Here is a 21,514-nt window from a genome sequence, read left to right on the forward strand (position 1 = left end):
CAGCTTTTGATCAGCTATTTTCAAACCTGCTCATCCTTTTCTGGTGGAGTGATTCAGATGCCTGATGGAAGAGACTGCTCTGCCTAATCAGCAGAGGTTTTTGTTTACAAAAACCTTCTTGGAGCAGGAGCCTAGCTTATGGGCTCAGAGATGTTCTCCATGGGAAACTGGTGGCAGTGTGAATTCAGAGGCACAAACCCAGCCAGTGTCTTGATCCAGTTGAAGATGATGAAGGTACTGAATAGGATTTTCCCTTTAGCATTAGCATTTTAGCAACAGTGTCTTTGGTGAAATGACTGTACTTGTGGGAAAGTCATGTTGGAGTTCACTACTGTCATTAAAATCAAGGCAGTTATTTTTGTTTGGTTTATTTTATCAGTTGTTGTTCTGGAGCTGGGTCTTTTTGGGGTTTGTTTTTTGAACAAGAAGCTAAGTAATTAAATTCATATTACTATTTTTGATCCTGTTGTCATACCTCCATTACATGGGCATCTGTAATCTTGAGGTTATGCATCATTGACTCCTTAGCAAAAACCACACCCTCATTTGATCTTTAGCACACACTTCCAAAGGTAATTGGACTTCCATAACCGAGGCAGCAAAGCTCTGAGTCGAAAGCCTCTGAGACCTAGCAGACATTTGAGACAAGAAAGATAAGTGATGACAGCAGATTTTTTTTTCTGTCACAGTTAAAAATACGTTTCTGTAATTGCAGGGTTACACTAAGGTAGTACAGACTGAGTATGTTGTGTCTTGCAGCATTTTTTCTCCTTCAAAGAGCCATTCTTGAAGATTTTGTGTGTTATGAGTACTATTTTCCATCCTTTACTTGTTCCTAGTTCCATGCCTTCAAGGTCCGCGTCATTTTCACATACAACAATATTTAAAAAAAAGGGATGTGTTTATGTGAATCTCTTTTTCAATGTTCTTTAGGGGAAGAATGCAATGGACCTGAAACTATTTCAACTGCAGGATCAGAAATCCCAAGCAGCTCTGAGGTAAGGTACAGCATGAATGGTGTTAATTAATGAAATGGTTGGTAGGAGGGAAGAAGGGTTCTTGTGAAAAAGAAAATTCAGTTGCAAAACTAGTATTTCTTTTAAGTTGGCTTATACCTCCTTTTTATCCATATAAAAATTTTCTTCCTGTGTTGTTTTGAAAGAGCAAAGCCATGAATATGACATGACACTCCCTGAGTCTCAGAAGAGACTTACCAGTGTTAGTGTTACAACACAGTAGTGGTAGAAAACAGTATGAGCCTAATGGTGTTTCCTGTATGAGTCTTGAAATGAGAATCACACGATCCTTAAATGTTTTGATGAAGAACATACTGTTTCTGCACAAACCAGGTACTTTGATTTGTGTTGCATATCATATATTGCTGGCTTGCTGGGGAAGTCAAGGCACACTAGAGTTCCACAGCTCTAGGCACCTTGTGACAGTGCAGCAAGGTTCATGAGAAAGCAAATGAAGATTTGAGTTACTAGAGTACCTCACTATCTGCAACAGGAAAAACATCAGCTATAAATTTTTCAAGGTGCCTCATTGCTTAATATGTAGAGTACACATTGTCTTGAAGAGGCAGCAGTTTGTGGCCAGTATTTGGTTGAGAAACTCTTTGAAAATATGTCATCTTTACATTGGTATTTTATATTAATTCCTGTTGTCTGATTTCTTTATAGTTGTTACATGCTTAGAGGAAGATAGGAAAAGAAACAACTGTTCTGTCATCTCATTCTGACCATGAGCACTGATCAGAAATTATGTCTCTTGAATTGAGTGTTGAGAAAATGCAGCTGTTCTGCTGAGCTACTTAAAAGTAAAACATGTGAAGATCAAATCTGGAAAGGGTCCCCTGAAGACAGAACTCTGAAGGGCTTCCTAGATTACACAGATCTTTGTCTTTTTAGAGCATTCAACCATATCATCCCAATGTTTTAATAAATTTACCAGTTCCATTTTAAAACTTGTTCATATGTTCACCCTGTTCCTTTTTGAATCTGTTGTAGGAGTTATAGTCATCTTTTTCCCCAGGAAAATTTTCAGTGAATGGCCATATCAAATGCTTCACTAATAATGGCTATCATACCATGATAAGCTGATTCTGAGCTGCTTTCATCTGAGTGGATGGAGATGACCTATTTCACCAAAGATTGGAAGAAGTCAGTTCATGACTTAGGACATATGAAAAGGCAGGAAGCATAGGAGAAAGAGTGCAACATGTGTCATATGTGTAGGGAGGTGGGATTTGAACCTTGTTTGGAGGATGAAAGATTCATGATGAGGTGGAAAAGGAGGAGGCTTTGATCTTCAGCACATTCATGTCTGGGAAAAATTTATCTGGTTATCCTCTCAAAAATCTCTCCTTGGTAACTTCATGCAGCCTTTTCTCTTGTTCTCTACTTACATGTTTCCTTACATAATGATTTTTCTTTATACTTTGTTATTAAATATCACAAAGTATTGTGATTGTCAAATTAGCAATATCAGTAAGTAATTAGTAACTGGGGAGTTTTGTTTTGTTGTTTTTATTGTTCCCTCTGAGGCAGCTTGTTTGGCCTTAGTTTGTTTCTGCACATCAGGTGGTTATCTGATGTTTGCTTACATTTAAGTTAGTACTTTCCTGTGCTTTGCCCTGTCCTACCCAGGGAACCCTAACACATTTCATTTATCTGATTTTTGCTTTCTGTGCATTAGCCAGATAGAAAGTTACGGAGTTACTCTTGATTTTTTTGCCCGGTTTCACACTCTTATCAGCCATGACAGGCTTAGTTATTGATGATTAATGCCCTAGAATTCAGGTTAAGTCTATATTTGAAAGTACTTCTATGAATTATTTGCAATAATAAGATAGGCCCTAATATATATGGGATTTTTTTTCATATAATGCGTGACCTTTTATCTTCAGGTGTTGTCACACCTTCAGTTGTCTTCTGTATAAACTGGAAGAATTTCTTTTCACTTAGTTCTTTGCTAGGCTGCCTTTGACATCCTTGATGCATTCCTGTAGGAATTCAGCAGGATCTTCTATCCCAGCATGGTTTCTCATCCTTTCACCAAGACTCTTCTGAGCTCAAGTCAATAAGCTTTGTTCTTGGCTTGACAGGTAGCACATTTCTCTAATAAATGATTTTGCTTCTGTGATAGGCTGGTAATTTTCTTGTTAATTAACGTTTCTGCAGTTAAAATATATGAATATTTGGATTTTCTAAACCAATTTAAGTCAAGTAATTTTAAAACAGAAATAGAATTAATTAAAAAAAAAATTGGGAAAGAGTTAAACAAACTTCCATTCAGATCACTACCTCATTATGCTCAGTCTGTCTCTTCTTTTAGATGAGAAAAGACATAACATCCTGCAAGAATATGCTTCTGTCAGCAGCACAGAGAAAAAGCTAAGGCCTTATTGTTGATTGAGCAACAGAGGAGGGAAATATCAATGAGAGCAGAAGCATTCCCCACCCATAGTTCAGTGGTCGGTTGTTTTTTGCTTGCTTTCTTTTGTAATCTGCAGAGGAATATGTGATTTGCATAGAAGGAATGGTGCAAGTAAAACAAAAAGTGAAGAACAGTCTGTAGTGAAGCCTGCCAGCATAGATACAAAAGCTGGATGAGGTCCAGGACTCAAAAAGCAGTGGAGCACCAATCAGTAGTGCATTTTGTCCTTCATGATTTTGCATTCTTGCCAGTTTCACCCTGGATTTTTTCCATTTTTTTTTAACTGCTGCTTCTTCTTGAGTCTCATTTTTCTTATTCTTAAATATCCCGCAGGACCAAAAGAAATAAGATCACTTGGACTTCATCAGCTTTTCATATTCCAAGATTTATAGCATAAATAATTTCTAGGTGCTTTGTCATGCAGGGAGGCAAGGAGATGTTTTCCACAAACAGCAGCCTGGAGAAGGGGAAGAAAAAATGATATAATGGGGGGATTTTTAAGTGAGTTCTGCAGTAGGGACTGCTTCAAATTATGTCCTTGTTAAATCAGTAATACAGAGACAGCCAATTCTGTTAGGGATGGGCAACTGTCTTCAGTGCATCCCTGTGTAGAATCTACCCGAATCAGTCCTTAAGGAGTTCCTGTTCCAAAAATACATAAGTGCCTCTGAAAGTCCTTTCAAGCAAATTGGGAAATGAATGAAATAAAACCTGAGAAACTTTTTTTTCCTCTGTGCTTTCTGTTTGTGCAGAAAGCACACTAGAAAAATATACGATGGTGTGTCTGCTCAGGGATTGTAATTAGTTGTTCAGGTTAATAAGTAAATGAAGATGAAACACACTGATAAAACAGAATTCCTGTGCCTAAGAGGAAAGAAGATCACTCAGCTGTTTTAAGAGTGGAGGAAAGGTTAAAAATTTGAATTTGTATTACATATTCTAATAGTAAAAGTTCAGGCCATTCAGATGGGATAAATGTAAAATTAGTACAACTTTTGTACAAAATTGAATCACTGCTTTGGAGTTTATCAGCATCTGTAGAGGTCCATCTATACAGAGGACTAATTGTTATTCCAATTAAGAAGCACAAAATAATTAAAGATGTTTGCTTGGTGTGCATGTGGACTCAGCCTCACAGAAGGCAGGTGATCACCCTGCTGTCTGTGTAAGACTGCAAGAACTGTGCCCTGTTCTACCTGTGGGGACAGAGGAATTGATTTTGCACACTTATACATTAAGTTTTTACCTTTCTGTTTATTTCACACCAAGAAAATGCTTACTAAAAATTAATCAGGATTTTCCATAATGTAGCTTGTTCATAAGAAAATCTGTGAACGAGCTGTCTTTATTTAAGCCAGGTTAGCAGAAGTAAATTGGCAAATTTATTAAAGCAATGCATTTTTACCACAACTACGCTTTGACTCATAGGTTGTCTTTTCTTCAGAGCAGCAGGGGCTGCAGGTGTTCCAGATTTATTGTTTGGGGTTTTTTTTCTGAAAAAACATCACATTGTGCATTACTTTTCATTCCTGTCCATTTTTTAATTCAGACTAGTGGATCTTTAAGTACAGAAACATAAAATACCATTGTTAATATTGCAAAGATGGACCAAATTGGTTTCAAAATCAAGAAAGAAATAAAAAAGATGCTTCTTCCAAGTCTAACAAAAACACATGAGGGCTATTTTGGGGAGAGCTGGAGTGCATTAAAGACTTTAAAGAGTGGATTCCAGAGTGAGAGGGACCAGCCCAACTCTGCTGCCACCACTGCCAGCTTTCTCAGTTTTCATCCCAACAAAGTTGGATGGATTATTTGAGTTGATTCTTGTTTTGCATGTCATGTGTTACCAACGGTGGAGCTCCTTTGTGCTGTACACAGACTTTGGCACATCATGAAAAGCAGTGTGTTTCTATCAGAGTGCTTGAAATGTGCAGGAGAAGGTATGAGCACCAGTTTAAAAATAGTTAATCCTAATGACCTGAGCTAATTAATTTCCGACAGTTACACTGAGCAGGGTGAGATCCCATGACTAACAGGAAAGCATTTAACAGAATGCATAGGAAAGTACAAAAGCCTTTGCCAGCTGTGTCTTCACCTCACAGCTTTGTGCTTCACTAGATGTAGTAAAATTCTGTCTCTGAGTGAAGCAGTGTGGGCAGTAAGGACCAGTGGGTGGCTGAAGCCTGTATTTCCATCTCACCATGGAGGAGGTGGTGAGCAGTGGGGGGAGGAGTAGGGGATGGAGAGGCTGCATAAAAGCAGATGGAAGGGTACCAGAGTGGATGGAGGGGAATGTGAGCAATGCAGAGGTCAGGAGCTCGGGGCAGCAATGAAAAGCAAGGCTGTGCTTTCAGCAGTGTTAAGTTTGTACAGGACTTTCCAAGGCAAGTATTTATGGTGGATAATTGGAGAAAAACTTCCCACTTAAGTGTCTCAGCCCTTAGTTCTCCACTAAAGTGCAAATTTTTCCAGTAGCATCAGTGGCAGGAGGATTAGACCTCTAAACCCAGTTCAGACTGTCTTATGGTAAGAGCACAGTGCAGCTAATTATATTTGCACTGTTTCTCTGCCAAAAAACCAGCTTGATCTTTGTTTATTTTACTGCATTCTGAAAAGGACATTTTTGACTTACTTAGATAAGCAAATTCCCAGACATGGCATCATTCAAAAAGAATGTGAAGATGTGTGTATTACTTGATTTGTAACCAGGACAGGAATGGGCCTCGAGAGAAATTGTAATAAAAGTAAAAAATATTCTTTAAAAATTAATCAACGGTACTTTATGAAAATTGCATTTGGGGTAATAAACTTTCTGTAGTTCTACAACTCTAAACCAGTAAATGATGCAATAATAATAATAAAATGCTGTTAATATTATGCTTCTATTGAAAGTTAATTTAATTCCACAGAGAGCTATTGCATTTTCATAATGGACTTTCATAATTTGGTTGCACTGTTTAAATCTGTCTGTGGATTGTGTTCAAAGCCCACAAAAGCAAGACAAAACAGAAGTGTGGTAAGATATTGACTAACAGAATTAGATACTGAGAAACTGCTGAGGTATTGTAGACCATCACTCATTGCAATAGCAGCACCTGATCTCAAAGCCCATCACTGCTGCCAGGCCCCAGGGAGCTGATGGCCTTGTGTGTAGGGTGGCTGTGCTCTGCACAGGATCTGCTCTTGGTGTTCCTGTCTGTCATTCCTGTGTGGAGTCTGGCCTGAGGATGTTGCAGCAGCCTCCACATACAGGAAAACAGTGAGCAGCCAGATCTTGTACAGTTAAAATCAGGGTGTGGATCAGAGCTGGAATCTGGGAAGCCCTCACTGGTTTCATTAGGTATAACTGCAATGACTGGTACCTTGTCTCGTTAGTCTCATTAGGTATAACTGCAGTTACTGGTACCAATTTACCTTGTCTGCACTGTGAGGTTAAGGATTTGGCTGGCTGCATTTGTTTTCATTCAGTGTACACTGTATCATTTCAGTTTGTAGTTAAAAACCAGCCAGGTAAGGGGCAGCACATTTGTTCTGAATGCCCACTCATCTATGCTGTGTACATTTTCTCTCTTTGGGATCAAAATAAATAAGAGTTCTATTAACAGTTGTACTTCACCAGTTCATAAATGGTAATCTGTACCAGCTTGTTTAGACTGTATTTTTCTAATGGAAATGATGAGGAATACTGTTTAACTCTTATCAAAAATTGTGATTATTACTGCTTAAAAATCAGTAAAAGTTGCTACTGTAGGCTAGAGACCAACCTGCTGTGCAGAATACAGGTTGGTTTAAACTGACTATCTCGACTGACAATCCATGTAACACTCAGAAGAGCTTTTCAGCAGCTTACACCAGGAGCTACACTGTTTCTTCTGAATTAGCCTTTACTTTTAAATCTGAATTAGCCTTTGCATCATTGCTAACAGCATTGTTTTTCCCGTGATGCCACTGGCAGGGCCTAAACAGCACTGAGACTACTTTACTCATCCCTGAACATCAAGTGGTAAGCAGTGAGAAATATTCATGCTTCCTTGCATGAATTTGTGTGGCGTCTTCTATGACAGTATGCCAAAACGTCCCTCACCAGAAAATTTTCCAGTTTCATGCATGCCATCCTTCTAAAACCAGTTTTTTCTAGTTGATAAAAATGAATGTGGTTTTGCATTTATTCCTAGAGATGACTTAAGAGATAAATTCAAATAAATCAAAAAGGACAAAATTGAAAAGTTGAGATTGGTGGAGAAAACTGGAAAGTTTGCTTTTTTATCATTGTTTTGGTTTGATGGGATATAGGATGTATTCTGACTCTGGTGTTATTAACAAATGTGGGTTTCCTTTTTATCATGATGGCCTGAGGGTTCTGTGAGTCAGCATGATACTTTAACATGTTTTAAAGAGCAAGAAACAAACACTGACATCATTTGTAATATGTTGCCTCTTTTTTTCACTGTAGTAAATAATAAGGAAAGGCTCAGGATAGCCACTTATTGAAATTCACAGACAAGATAACTATATAAATTCTCAAATATATTAGAAAATTAAAATAATCATTATTGTTTTCTGTAGAAAAAGCACAAAAAGTCATTTGAAATAACTGAAGAAGTACATGCTGAGGTGTATTAAAACTGTCTGCTTGCTTACTTTGGGCTCTGGTGTCTTCCATTAACACATATGCTCTCCTAGCTTACTTTTTATTTTTCTTGGTTCTGTTCTTGGTCAATGTATTCATTTATCCTGAGAGGCTTTTTATGTGCATTTATATTTCAGTGCAAATATCTTGGTGTCTCAAACTGCTTTGAAATGCATGTTTTTAAGCTTTCAGATTTTAATGGGGTTCAGAATTGAAAAATGACTGAAGGTAAAAAAAGCAGCTTGCAAGTTTTAGCTACAAGAAATACACGGGATTTTGTGTTTCTTTGAATGGGAAAGGTGTCAGTTTTGTGTGCAGCCTTACAGCCTGCATGAAGTGTAACTGGAAATTGGGATGAGTGGTGTTAAGAGTGTTGCTAATACACGTCTTTAAAGTGAGTGAGCCCTTCAGTTGTGTGGATTCCTTCAAGGAAGAAGAATGATGAGAACTTCATGGAAAGGGTCTCTGGTAAAGTGGGAGCTGAGTGCATGAACCACAAATATGGCATTTGGATTTTCAGGAGGGTTACCTGGATATTTGTGTATGTTCTGTAAATGTATTTCCAGGAACGTTTTACTTTTGGAAATACATTTATATAATTTAGATATGTGGTTATGTTTAAGTTCATATATATGTATAAATATATATGTTCATATTTTGTGTCGCAGCACTTAAAGCCATGTGTTTTTACTGTAGCATGTTTTAATTCAGTGAAAAGGAGGACTATAGGAATATTCCATGCAAACTGGGGATCTAATTTAAGGTGATCACTTTGTTTTTAAGCCATTGAATGTTTCCTACCCTTTCAGCTATGGAGACTTTTCTGTATTTTGATTCAGCTTTCAAACCTTATATTTTTGTCCATTTTTGTACTCTGAAAGTTTTTCTGCTGTAGATTGCTAATTCATAAATTACCTAGTTGCATTTTAATGTAGTTCTTTGGGGTTTTTACAGTGTCTGTTTTACATCCAACTTGCTGTGTGATTATCAAAGGTATGCAGTTTATAAAAAAAAAAATTACTTGCAGACTGTATCTTTTAAGCCAGCAAAATGTTATAAATCAGTTTAATGCTGTAATTTCAGATAGTTTTTTTGCCTGGTAATGTATGACTATGATAATGTAATTCCTTGATGTGCTGATGGGTGATCATAAAAACCATTCCATGGTATAATGTAACATCTAGTCTTTCTTGTTAGTCACAGCCAGAGGTGCTGCCCTGTGCTGTAATTAATGAAGTTATTGGGTTCCTCCATCTCTGCTTGCTATTGGTTACTGCTTTGGTAATGAAAATGCTGCTCTGAACCACCCTACCACAAAAAAGATCAAAGCTACAAAAGCAGAAGTGGAAGGGTGCTCAGGTCTGAACCTGCAGTCCCTGCTCTGTGGGGTTGGACACTTGGGAAACCTTGAGGTCTGAGGCACTGGATTTGGGAAGGGTGTTTCTGAAAATAAGGAGCTTGCAGTTTTCTGACTGAATAATATTGCTCTAGGACAAGTTTCCCTGTCTTTGAGGCGTGGACATAGAGAGGGCAGGGATGTTTAGTGGCAGAGTGTATTTGGAGGAAGCTCAATGCCAAGGTGAGAGCTGTGCTAAGTGAGCTGCAGGGATACATTTCCTGTTGGATGGATAACCAGAAATAGAAATCCCTCAGAGTCCTGTAAAAACATACAGGATTAAATAATTGGGTATAATCTGCAGAGCCTGTTTGTGTTTTGGGTGCTGTGATACCACTAACCCATCATGGGGCAGCTGCCCACACTGCCCAGGGCCCACTGTCAGTGTGCCAGGGGGGCAGGTGAGGCCACAGAGCCATTTAGCAGGGTGCCAATGGCTCAGCTTCAGCCCACAGCCCTTCCTCTGAAGCACTCTGTGTGCCAGGTTAGTGGTTGTGCCACTTCCAGCAGCTGCTTTGCCTCTCCAGCTCCCTGGGCTGAGTGTTTGCCTTGGCCCTGGAGAATGTCCCAGAGGCACCTGTGGAGCCAAGGACTCCTCAGCAGGCATTCAGCAGTGCTGAATGGTGAGTCTGGGTGGATCTGTGTCTGTGTGGGGCTGCCAGTCCAGGCAGGACAGACCTGGGCTCTGACAGCCTTTCTTCATCCTCAGCTGGGCTTTGTTTCCTTGCTGACATCTTGGTCTCTTAGAGGAATGTGCCCCTTATTGACAGAGTGACAAAACTGTCCTTTGTCCCCTTGAAAAGGAAATGAGCCCAGAAGTTTCTCTCCTCTACTAGGTGAAAAGATGTCTCATAGGACCTGGGGGATTTCACCTCAGATTTAAGGAGCTAATTGGGCAGGAGCCAAAAGGTCCCAACTGAGCAATTTAGTAGAAAAAGAAGAGAGCAAATGAACCAATGGCTTTTGTGGGATGTTTTATCAGGGTTAGGAGGACCTCTTGCACCTGGCTCAGTTTTTCTCTGTATAGAGTTTGTTATTTTGCCTTTTAATAAAACCTTTTTGTTTCCAGAACTACCACTGAAGCCATCCTGCTGATTTTAGGCCTTCTAAGGTAGCTGAGCTGTCTTGGGTGTGAAATATTTCTCCAAGAGCTGATGAGACCTGGCTCGAGGAGACTCATATTTCAGTCTCTCCTGTCACCTGTCCTGTTGAGTCAGGGTTTCCTACTGCAGGGCTTTGGATTGTGTCTGAGGTGAGGATTGCAAGCCTAGGTACTTGGAGGGTTGTTTGGTTGGACATGGTCCAATACCCCAGCCTCTGCTGGGTGTCTAGAGAGAAATCATTAAATACAGAATAACTATAACTATTGATATAATACCATATGAATCCTGTTAGTTTGCACTTATGCCACATGAAAAGAAAATTTATCTCTTTGTGATAGATCATTACAGCATTCAATTAGCACATCTGTCCACAAGCTGAGTGGTCACAGCTCTTAGACAGATAACTAGACTAATGAGCCTGGAAAGCTGTTACAGGATAAGAGGAGGGCATTATTTGTGTTTTGAACAGGTGGGTTTAGTAACTTGCTTTGTTGTTGATGGATTTATTTGATGTTTTGAAAGCCCTGGTAAATGCTGAATGTTTGCAGTGATGTGATTGCATAGAATCCTACAGTGAACTTGGACTGGGGGGACCTCTGGATGGCTGACCTCCCCCTCAAGGCAGTGCTGGCTTCAAACATAGATCAGGTTGCACAGTCAGTACAGATCAGTCCTGGCCTAGCTTAATCAGGCTGTGTTATCTCTGAGGATGGAGTCACTGGGCAATCTGTTGTACCCATTCGCACCCAACCACAGCCTCTCATCCAGTAGGAATTTCTCCTGTTGAGACTTGTGGTTGTTGCTTCTTGAGTTTTCACCATATGCCTCAGGGCTCCATCTCTTCTGTAGCTCTCATTGTAACTTAATTACTAAAAAGCTTCAGCTTGCTATCTGTTCAGTGTTGGGAAGTTTTAATTTGGTTCCTTGTATTGCAGGAGGAAGACATTTCAGAATATTTTTTGTGATGAGGTCTGCCTTCATTTAATAAGTACAGGTTGTCAAGGATCACTAACTGCATTTATGCAGTTCTGGAAAGAGCTGTTAAGAAATAAGATGTGCAAATGTTTAATGATTCACTGATAGAATCAATGCAAATTACCAGCTTTTTATATGCATTAAACTTGTAGGCACACATGTATGCACAAATCTTCATGAATGTGCAAGACTGATCTCATTCTCCTTGTGAAATCCAAATGGAGCAAAATGGAAAGGAATAATTTATGGGTTTAATAAGCAGACCTGTCACTATCCATGATTAATAATCCTGTGTCTCAAAGGATGATCTCCAGGAGGAGAGAGAAGTGATAAGTGTTCCCCTTCTAATAGCAGATCTGACAATGACTACTGCATCTTCTTAAATTGATAGTCAGACCTTTAATTACTGAGGATTCTGGTACATCTTAGAAAATGACCAAAAGTAAAGATAAAATACTTCTTCAATTGTATTGAATAATCTAATAATAACAATGCAACCCAAACAATTTGGGGTGCTCCTTCAGCAGGAGCTTTTTATCGAAGTAAGTATTGCTTATTGTTTAATTTCTTCTTTGTGTATATGAATTTAGTGCACTAGAACAATTTCTGTGCTTGTGAAGTCACTGTCTTTTATTAATCAGTGGTTGGGGGGATTGCTAACATTGTAAGTTGTTAGAATGCACTTTGGGGTTTACTTACTGTAAGGCTGAATAATTACAGTACTGTTGATTCTATACAGATATTAGCATTGATTACTTGGTATCTGAACTTGCAGTTTGCATGTAGCCACAATTCTATTTGCAAAGAAAGACCTAAACCTGTAAGTACAAAATAGAGTAGAAAAATGCTCTTTCTTTTCTGCTCCTGGTTTCCATGATTTTTGTGAGCCATTTAATCATGAAAGATTAGAGGTACTGCATTTGGAAGCAAAAGCACTTCTGAGGTAGCTGTGCTGAGTACAAAGTATTCTAATTGATCTGCTGTAAATATTTCTCAAGAAGATAAGCAAAAAAAAACCTTAACAGAATTGCTGAAGAGGAAAGGCAGCATTTTCAGGAAGTCATTTCTTATAGCTTTTTTTGTGCTGGATTGTTTTGCAACAGTGTTTTGTAGCTCCCCAAGGGCTAGGATAGGAACCCAGGAATTCTGGCTAATGCATGGCTGCTTCAAGTGCCTAATTTCAGCAGTTACCAGTGTGTCTAATGAAGATGCATAAAGTTGTGCAACACAATGGAACAATAGGATTTTCAATTATTTTTATGGAATTTCAGCCTATTTAAAGATAAACACCTGAATTATGTGGATATTACTACTTGTACTTTTGTCAGCTCTGGAATGACAAGGTTGCCATTTGTCATTTTATGTCCCAGTGGGTCTGACCTGAGCATTACAGAAGCATGCATGCACTATGCATGAGCCAGTGGTTTGCAACCTTTGCTCTACACTCAAAACCACTTCTTACTGCTCTTTTTTAAATCTGCTGAAGTATGCAAGTGATAACAAGTAGTATTATAGAAATCATTGTCTTAAAACATTTTTACTGTCCAAACAGATTCCAGCCCAGCTTTGCCTTTAATAGAAAAGACACGATAGTCATATTATTGTGTTTTTCTGATTTATGGAGGCTTTTCCTAGCTTTAAAGGACGTGGATTTCTTACTCCCTGTAGTTGGGGTGTATGTGCTTGAAGCAGTTGGTTCTTGGAGAGAAAGAGTGGGCCTGCTAACTGCTTGTTGGTTGTTCCAGCAGAGTGGAAGGAAGTATAATCTGTTCCTGAAGCGACGTCTCAGGGTAAAGCAGTGATCAGTGCTGTTGCAAGTGGCTTGGATGCTGCAGTAATAACATGCTTCACTGTGTGGTGCCTTCTGTTAACTGGGAGCAAGGGTCACAGCTACAAAGAAATATTCTCAGGGAACACATGCATCCTTGCATGGTCTGAGAGGGAAAAGACAGAGACATAATACTCTGCTTTGTTCCTACTCTAATAAAATAAATCCCCAGTTCAGCCCTATACAAATACACTTTCACTGATAGGTGTGGTTGAAAAAGTAACAGCAACCTTCCTCTGTACAGTTACATTTAAACTAAATATTTGCTTTTATGGAAAGCACTTTGCTGTATGTCTTGTATGTGATTTGATAGAGCTGAATATTGATATGATAATAAACATTACCTAATGAGTTAACTTCCCTAGGAGGGTGGGGTTATAGTCTTTACTTTGCCTAACATTAATTATTGTGGCCTAATAGTGAAAAAGGTGGATGTTGCTACTAAGGCATTCTGGCATGTGGCTAAATTAAAATATGACCTTTAATAGATCAATTGGAATACTAATTACCCTGTTACATTGATATCTTTTATTAGGTGTTCTTTTTTCCCATGAAAGTAAATACTCAATGTTGAAACATCACCCCTGTGTTTTTGTGAGCTATTTTTATGTGTGGTCATTGCTGGGACATACGCCTCTGTGGTGGCTGATTTAATGGATGTTGTTACGTAGAGGAAAATGCATGAATTTACATTTTTCTACCTGCTTCAAGTATTCACAAGTATTGCAACACTAACATATATATATATATATATTTATTTTTCCTGTGTCAGTTATTTACATGTAATGCTTGCGGACATATGTGGTTAATTTTGAAATTAAACTAGATGTAGCCCTTGTTAAAACTTGCCCAGATATATCTTCAGCTGTAAAGAAACTGAAGAACTGTGGCAGTATGAGGGAACTTCTTTGCCTTCTGATATTTTAGAGAAATAGCAGTGCTTGTTTTTTTAATTCATATTCCTGTGTCTTCTGCAGATTGATAAAAGGCATCAAAGCAAAGATTCTATTTTCTTCAGGGATGGTGTCAGGAGAATTGATTTTGTTCTCTCCTATGTGGAGGATCTTAATAAGGAATGGGAAAAAAAGTTGGTAAGTTTGTCTTTTTGAAGTCCTCTTAATTTTTATTTATAATAAGATGAATATCTCTAGACTCATCTGGAATAGAATTTACCTAAAAAAATCTATAACTATGTGAAAAGCAATCCCATGTATGAACATTTCTGTGTAATTTACTGTTTGTCAGGATCCAGTTTTATTAAATTCTTGTGTCTATGTTTATTGAATTGATCACTCTTCATTACTTAGGCTGAGCAATATATTATACAATGGAGCAAAGTAATCCAAATTATTTTGCTTCTTCATTGAACAGTCTAGCTAAGACTATGGAGAAATATTTATAAATACTTGCACCTCTAAATACTTTCAAATGAAGGAGGATTATTCTTCTAAATAAGCAAAGATCATCCAAACAAGATTTAACAATGACTAATTTTCCACACTCTCTGACTGTAGTTAGAGGAGAAATGAATTCTTAGCTTCAATACTCAATGCAGTTTTTCTTTAACACTTTTGAGATTCTTTTCTTAAAATATACTCTGAGTTATACAAACACAGCATGTCCTCCTGGAGCTTTTCCCCGTGTTTGACCTCCTGTCTGCATCTGTGTGTTCATTCTTCTAGAAGAATATTTAAAGTGGCTTTGAGAAGAGTCCTTCTATGTAACAGAGCACAAAAACAAACTTTCTCTCAAATGCCAGTTAGTGATAATCCTTGAACTTGCCAGCAAGACCCAGTTGCCTGAATGGTGCTAGTAGGTCAGATGGCATCAGTTAATGACACCTCTTTGTTACATGCTCACACTGACACATGAGCTCTCACTTGGCTAACATAAATTCAAGCTGTATAAAAAATCCAGTATGATGAGAGGCAGTCAAGACAGCAAATTTTATATAAACCACAATATTTTTTAAAAATGAGGATTTAAATTTGTTTTTTCTCTGTATTAACTACCTTCCTTCAGAGTCAGGAGAGGTTACATTTACAAACTAGTCTCTCCAATAATTCCAAAGTTTATTCATGATCAGAAAAATTTAAAAAGGGGAGAGGCACTAAAAAATTACATTCTCAAGTAATCATATTTTTCTGAAAGATAAGGGTGTTTAAAAAAACTAATTACACCAATGCTTATGACAAAATCATGATCAAAACTATTAGTTTTTGAAGCAAATAACAATTACAGTCTTGTCATATTGAACTATTTTGTAATTAAAAATACAAATTTCCTTTGGAAAAAAACTGCAAGATTAGGCTGTTAAAAAATTTGCACATTTTCATTCTTTTATGAAGAAAATACTGTTTCCATTAAGAACTGCTGCCTGTCCTTGCATTTGGATGCAAGGACAGGCCTTATAGAACACAGCCCTTATATCCTACTCTTATTAAAAAATCCAAAAATTTGTCATGTCTCTGTATGATGCTTTTCCCAGATTAAGCATCTCAGCTTTGCTCAGCTGGCCACATTCCAAAGATTTTCTTGGGAGACCAGGTTATTTGATAACTATGATACCATAGGTTTATATACAAGTATACTTTTTCAAACTCACCCTGACTCTTTGTTAGGCTGCACTCCTAGCTAGATGCTTTCTTCTCCCTTGAAACAAAATACATTTCAAAAATAAGGAAGAAAATGCCACTCAATGTAGAGAGAAGAAAGATATCCATGCAAAATTTGTCAAAGCAGCTCTTAAACTTCTCCATTAGTTATACTTTAATTATTTAAAATGAGGGAAGAAGTGAATGCTATTTAGGTTATGTGCAGGTGGGAAGGAAAATGAGTCAGATGGTCAGTCTAGTCACTCACTCATGTTGTGTGCAGCAGTTTCCTTCTCACTGATTTATGGCTCATTAGGGGGTAGTAGGAATCTTGGCCAGATCAGAGCCCATGTCCATGGGTGTCATTATTGACTGAAGGATTCACCTGGGAAACAGCCCAAGAGTTAGTAGCTAATGTTTCCCTCCTCTTTGACATAAAAATGCACTTCCTAGGGGAATATCTCTGTCTTTCAAAAGGCATAAACATCCACATTAAGTCTTGTGGTATTTAATTCTGTGTGTGTCTGTTCCTTGCAAAAGAGTTTATGGCCTCATGGAGGAAGGTCAGTGACCCTGTAGATGAACTCTGTGGTCACTGAACAAACTGTCATGGAGATACCAATTTTATTTTTACACAGTTCATGGGGCATTTACATATGCCCTACAGTTATATTCACCATAGATCTTTACGCAATTAGTATGTCCATAAATTAGTGCAGACTGCTTAGCATACTGTGCTGTTGTCTTTGTGGTATCAAGATTTAAATATTGATGAACTGCAGGCTCTGGAATTTGTCTGACATCCACTGCACTTGCTATTGTACAGTTATCATAGAAAGAAATGTTCCTTTCACAGTAGCACAATGGTGCAGTAGAATGGAACATCTGAGAATAGAAGTGTTTCTACGAGGAGAATTACAGCTGTGACAAAGGGGTTTGTTTCCTAGTCTCAAGGAAACAGCTTTATTCTGCATTTCTAACAATGGGATAAATAACTTCTTTGTGTGATTCAACATATCCCTGATACAGATGTAAGAAACAGTCTGTTCATTTTCTCCCTTAGTTTCATGCAGAACAATTTTTACCTTTTTTGATATTCCCAGATACATTCCAGTTTCAACAGGAATGCTGTTTTAAACTTGCCTTCAGCTGCTTTGAACTTGCCTTCTATAAGCTATGTGAATAAATCCAAACCACAAAGGCCTCTGAACAAAAATTAGAATTACGATTTTTTGAGACAATATTATCCCTTCAAGCCTTCAGCACACATGGAAATATTTCACCACCATATGAAATGTATGTGAACATGAAAAAATAAATAGAATTTTTAAAAATATCTAGCAAAGTATTGATGTATGACCACGACATAGTCTTTGTTGTCCATAAGCATATTCTTCACAAGAACTACAGAGCCTTAGGGCTCATAGATCTCTATGTTGACTTGAAGCAAAGTCCCTCAGTGGGGTACAGAGATACAGAAGGAAATTTCATTGAGTTCCTCTCCCAGTTTTCATCCTCTCAGACAGAAACCTCTGCTTGCTTAGAGGTAGCAGCCAGGCCAGAGTTAGGGAGCCAGGGGCAGCAAGTATCAGATGCTTGTTGCTGCTGTTAGCCTTGCACCCCCGGTCTGCAGGAGGGGCTGAAAGCTGGGCTCACGCTGAACTCAGAGCACACCACACAGCTTTGCAAGAGTTTTTCTGGTAGTTGCAGGAGGAATCATAGCATATCCTGCATTGAAAGGGACCCACACCAAAGTTCAGTGAGTCAGCAGTGCCCTGCAGCCAGGAGGGCCAGCCCTGTCTTAGGGGGGCATCAGGCACAGCATCACCCGCCAGGCAAGGGAGGGATTGTCCTGCTCTGCTCTGAGCTGGGGCAGCCTTACCTTGAGTTCTGTGTCTCATTTTGGGTACCACAATATGAAAAAAGACAGAGGTTGAGAGACTGTCCAAAAGGGGCTGGTCAGGGGCCTTGAGGGGAAGCCTTATGAGAGGCAGCTGAGGGCACTTGGTTTCTTCAGCCTAGAGAAGGAAACCTCATCACTGTACAATTTTCTTGTGAGGGGAAGAGGAGAGAGAAGTACCAGTCTCTTCTCCCTGAGACCAGTGAGTGACAGGACTGAAAGGAATGGCATGAAGCTGAGTCAGGGGAGGTTTAGGTTGGGTATTGGGAGCTGAAGGTTATTTTACCCAGAGGGTGGTTGGGCACTAGAACAGGCTCCCCAAGGCAGTGGTCACAGCAGCAAGCCTGGCAGAGTTCAAGAAGCATTTGCACAGCACTTTTAGGCACACAGTGTGACTCCTGGAGTGTCTTGTGCAGGACCAGGAAATTCACAGAGTTAAAGAATGACAGAATATTCTGAGTCAGAAAGGACTCACCAGGAGCTGGACCTGCACTGTTACCTCTTGTTGTACCAGCATTGCTATCACAACTGGGTTTATAGAAGTTATCTCTTCCCTAGCTGCCTGGTTATGCAGTGTTGCATTTGCTTTGGGCATGATAGTATTGCTGGACTTTGGATCTTGCTTTAATCTTAGTGGGATGGTTCATTACAGCCCAGCCCATGTTGGATTTTGAAGTTAGTCTGTGCTTATCCCACATTATGTGAGATATCCACATAATATGGAGGATGTGATGACTTACAGAGCTTCCCTCGTGCCTCTTTGACTGCAGGTTGGCATCTGCAGCAGAGTCAGAAATAAATGCACCAGGGATAGTTCATCAGCTTTGGGACAGTAGGCTTAAAATTCTAAGTACAGATTTAAAACAACCAGCTCTGGTCCAAGGATGCATTTTGTCCATTTTAAGCCTTTGATGGTGACGTGAAGAAATCCAGTATTTGGCAAGAAAAGGGGGAGGATTTTTTTTTTCTTTTTTTCCCCCAGCAGATTGATTTCCTTTTGAAACTGTTCTTCCCATTAACTGGAAAATATAGTGCATTGCAAGGGTTTCAGGAGGGGCTTGTGGGAGAAGAACAAGGAGGTTCAAAGAGCATAATTTCTATTAGAGCACTGCAGTTTGTCACACTAAGTGTATTGTGGGGCCAGACCCTTTGGCTCTGTCTGCTCCTGAGCTGCACAGCTGGAGAGAAGCTGGCTGGTGTCTGCTGGCAGAGGAGCCTCTGAGCTGACTTGCTTGGTGTGTATCCTTTCTTCAGCATTTGCTGGAGAAAGGATGCACACCAGCATGCTTTAGGTGAAAAGGTAACCCAGAGTAGCATGTAGCTTTGGATATTAGGCTTGAATGTCAGCTTTTCTACAGCATCTTAACACACCTTCTTAAATCACCTTTTGGTTGTGTTGTTCTCTATCTGATTATCAGGTCAGCAAACCAGGGTTCTCTGGCATGTTTACACAGGTGCATTTAGGCAGGTTTGTAGGAAGAACAATGCATGGAATTGCTTTTGCTCACAGCATGTGCTAGAACTCAGGAGTTCTCATATTCACAAGTTTATATATCCCAGTGTCTAATTTAATATCTAGTAATATTTGGCAAAATCAGATGTGACACATAAAAATGAGAGGCCACTAACACAGGAAAACATCTGAGGGCTATGAAAGCTATTCTTCAGTCTGCATTCATTTGTCTGAGTAAGTTATGCAAACTGAAATGCAAAAATAGCAGTCTACTCCTCATGACATGCAGGAAAAGAAAACTGCCTGAAAACTGTTGTGTTTTGGGGTTTTTAAAGTATGTTTGAAAACTTTTCAACTTTTCAGTATGTTTGAAAACTTTCAACTTAAGACTTTTCAATAGAAGAAATATTAGACAGCATGGCAGGGTTTAGCTAGAAATAAATTTGTGGTCTAGCTTGTGTATTTTAAAGAGGGTGGGGCTCAATATTTGGCTTAATTTATTGTTATTCTGGCAGTTCTTCAGCAAATTTTATGTAATTAGGAGGAAATTAATACAATCTCTCAATGAGAGCAAAAATTATACAGAGAAGGAGAGGAAGAAAATGTTCTTACCTAAAGACATGACTTAGGAATTACTTTGCTAAAAAAATGAGTTCAAGAAGAATATCAAGCTCACACAGGTGATGTAGCCACCCCACACTGCCATGGGCAGGTTTGTTACCTCTGCATGAAGTCCATGCTGACTTTATGCAAGCTAAGCACATGCAGTGGTTTGTTGGTCTTACAAGTGGTGTTTGTGAAATGCTGTTTGAATTGTCTGTAATCACTACTTGAATTTCTGTATTGGGTGTAATTGTATAACTAAATATACAAAAGAAATAGATGAGGTAAATAGATGAAGCTGGAGTCACTCAGTCTCCAATGTGCTTCCAGAATTTTTCTTTTCATCTTTCTCTTGGAAATAGAGCTAAACTTGGCCACAGCCCACACAGCAGCCTCCTGAAGTAGAAGTGCTCAAGACACAAGTCATCATTTGCTTCTCTGATGAGCCAGATAGCCCAGAACAAACCTGTTCCCAGCCAGTGGGTGCCCTGGGGCTGGTCAGTGCCCCTCCTGGTGGCTTTCCATCACAAAGCTGGCCCTAGGAAGTGGCCTGGTGTGTGTCACTGGTTTGTGTCTGCTTGCTTTGAGAAGGTCACAAAGCCTTAAGGGGTTGTGTCAGGGCAGCTGAGAGAAGTGAAACCCTCTGAGTCATTGGTAATGTCATCAATTACTAAAATGTCTTTGTTTCTCTTCAGGAAAGGAGAAAAGAATTTGAGAGCAACCTGCAAAAGGCTGGTTTGGAGCTAGAAACAGAAGACAAGAAGGTAAAAAAAAAAGAAAACTTAGAACCAATCAATAAACCACTTTCTTTCTCTGAGAAAAATTATAAATCATACTCATGGATTTCAGTGGAGTGTTACTAATTTAGGGGAAACTAGGTTAATATGTTTGTTTGAGTGCTTTTTCCAGATACATTGATAAGAGCTGTGGAAGCAGAATAATTTTGATTCAAGAGGAAGCTTTTGTTTTTGCTTTCATAACAAGAAGGCAAAGTAGGTGTGATTTGGTTTATATCCACATAAATGGGAAGTGTCAGCTTACAATCAGCTTACCCCTGATTTTAATTCTACCTAACAACGAGTAACAAGTTTGGAAGGCAGTGAATGAGTTAGTTATGCCCACTGGATGTTGTAATTGTGAGGAAGGACCCTGTGACCTTGAGGGTGTTTGATCAGTGGTAGTGTTGGCTGTAATAACTGGAGGATGTGTGATTTTGACTGATGGAGTCAGCATGCCAGAGGCTGAGTTGAGTAAAATAACTCTTGGTGAAGTTCAGGCTCTGTAACATCCATAGGTAGGGAATTCATTGAGCAATATTAAAAACCCTTTTGATTGCCAGCTTCTACTGTGAATGCAGAGCAGCACTAGAAGAACATACATGTTACATGAGGCCTATGACAAGATTATTCTACATGTTTCCAGTGTCATGAGAATTTTCAGGCTTCAGTGTATGTGATTAACATAGTTTGAAAAGCCTTTGTGAGCTTGTAGTAGTGCAAAGGTTATTTTTATGAACAGCCCACTACTCAGATAAGGTTTTCAATAAATATATATATATATATATATATATGCACATACAACAGAAAGTCCTTCT

General features: G+C 38.9%; 1 protein-coding gene across 6 annotated transcripts in view; it reads left to right on the forward strand.

Annotated features, from left to right (window-relative positions):
• ANO5 (anoctamin 5) overlaps window positions 1-21,514 on the forward strand; it is a 60,923-nt gene that overhangs the window by 11,976 nt on the left and 27,433 nt on the right. For 2 of the 6 annotated variants that reach the window (XM_050974861.1, XM_050974863.1), the window contains 4 exons: window positions 934-998; window positions 7,394-7,441; window positions 14,348-14,461; window positions 20,616-20,684. In XM_050974861.1, coding sequence (XP_050830818.1) covers window positions 934-998; window positions 7,394-7,441; window positions 14,348-14,461; window positions 20,616-20,684 — 296 coding nt within the window. Of the gene's footprint in view, window positions 1-933; window positions 999-7,393; window positions 7,442-12,317; window positions 13,333-14,347; window positions 14,462-20,615; window positions 20,685-21,514 lie in introns of those variants that run through there. The other 4 variants (XM_050974864.1, XM_050974865.1, XM_050974862.1 and 1 more) reach the window with 3 other exon arrangements.

Source organism: Serinus canaria, chromosome 5, assembly GCF_022539315.1.
Source record: "Serinus canaria isolate serCan28SL12 chromosome 5, serCan2020, whole genome shotgun sequence".
In the NCBI taxonomy this organism is placed as follows: domain Eukaryota; kingdom Metazoa; phylum Chordata; class Aves; order Passeriformes; family Fringillidae; genus Serinus; species Serinus canaria.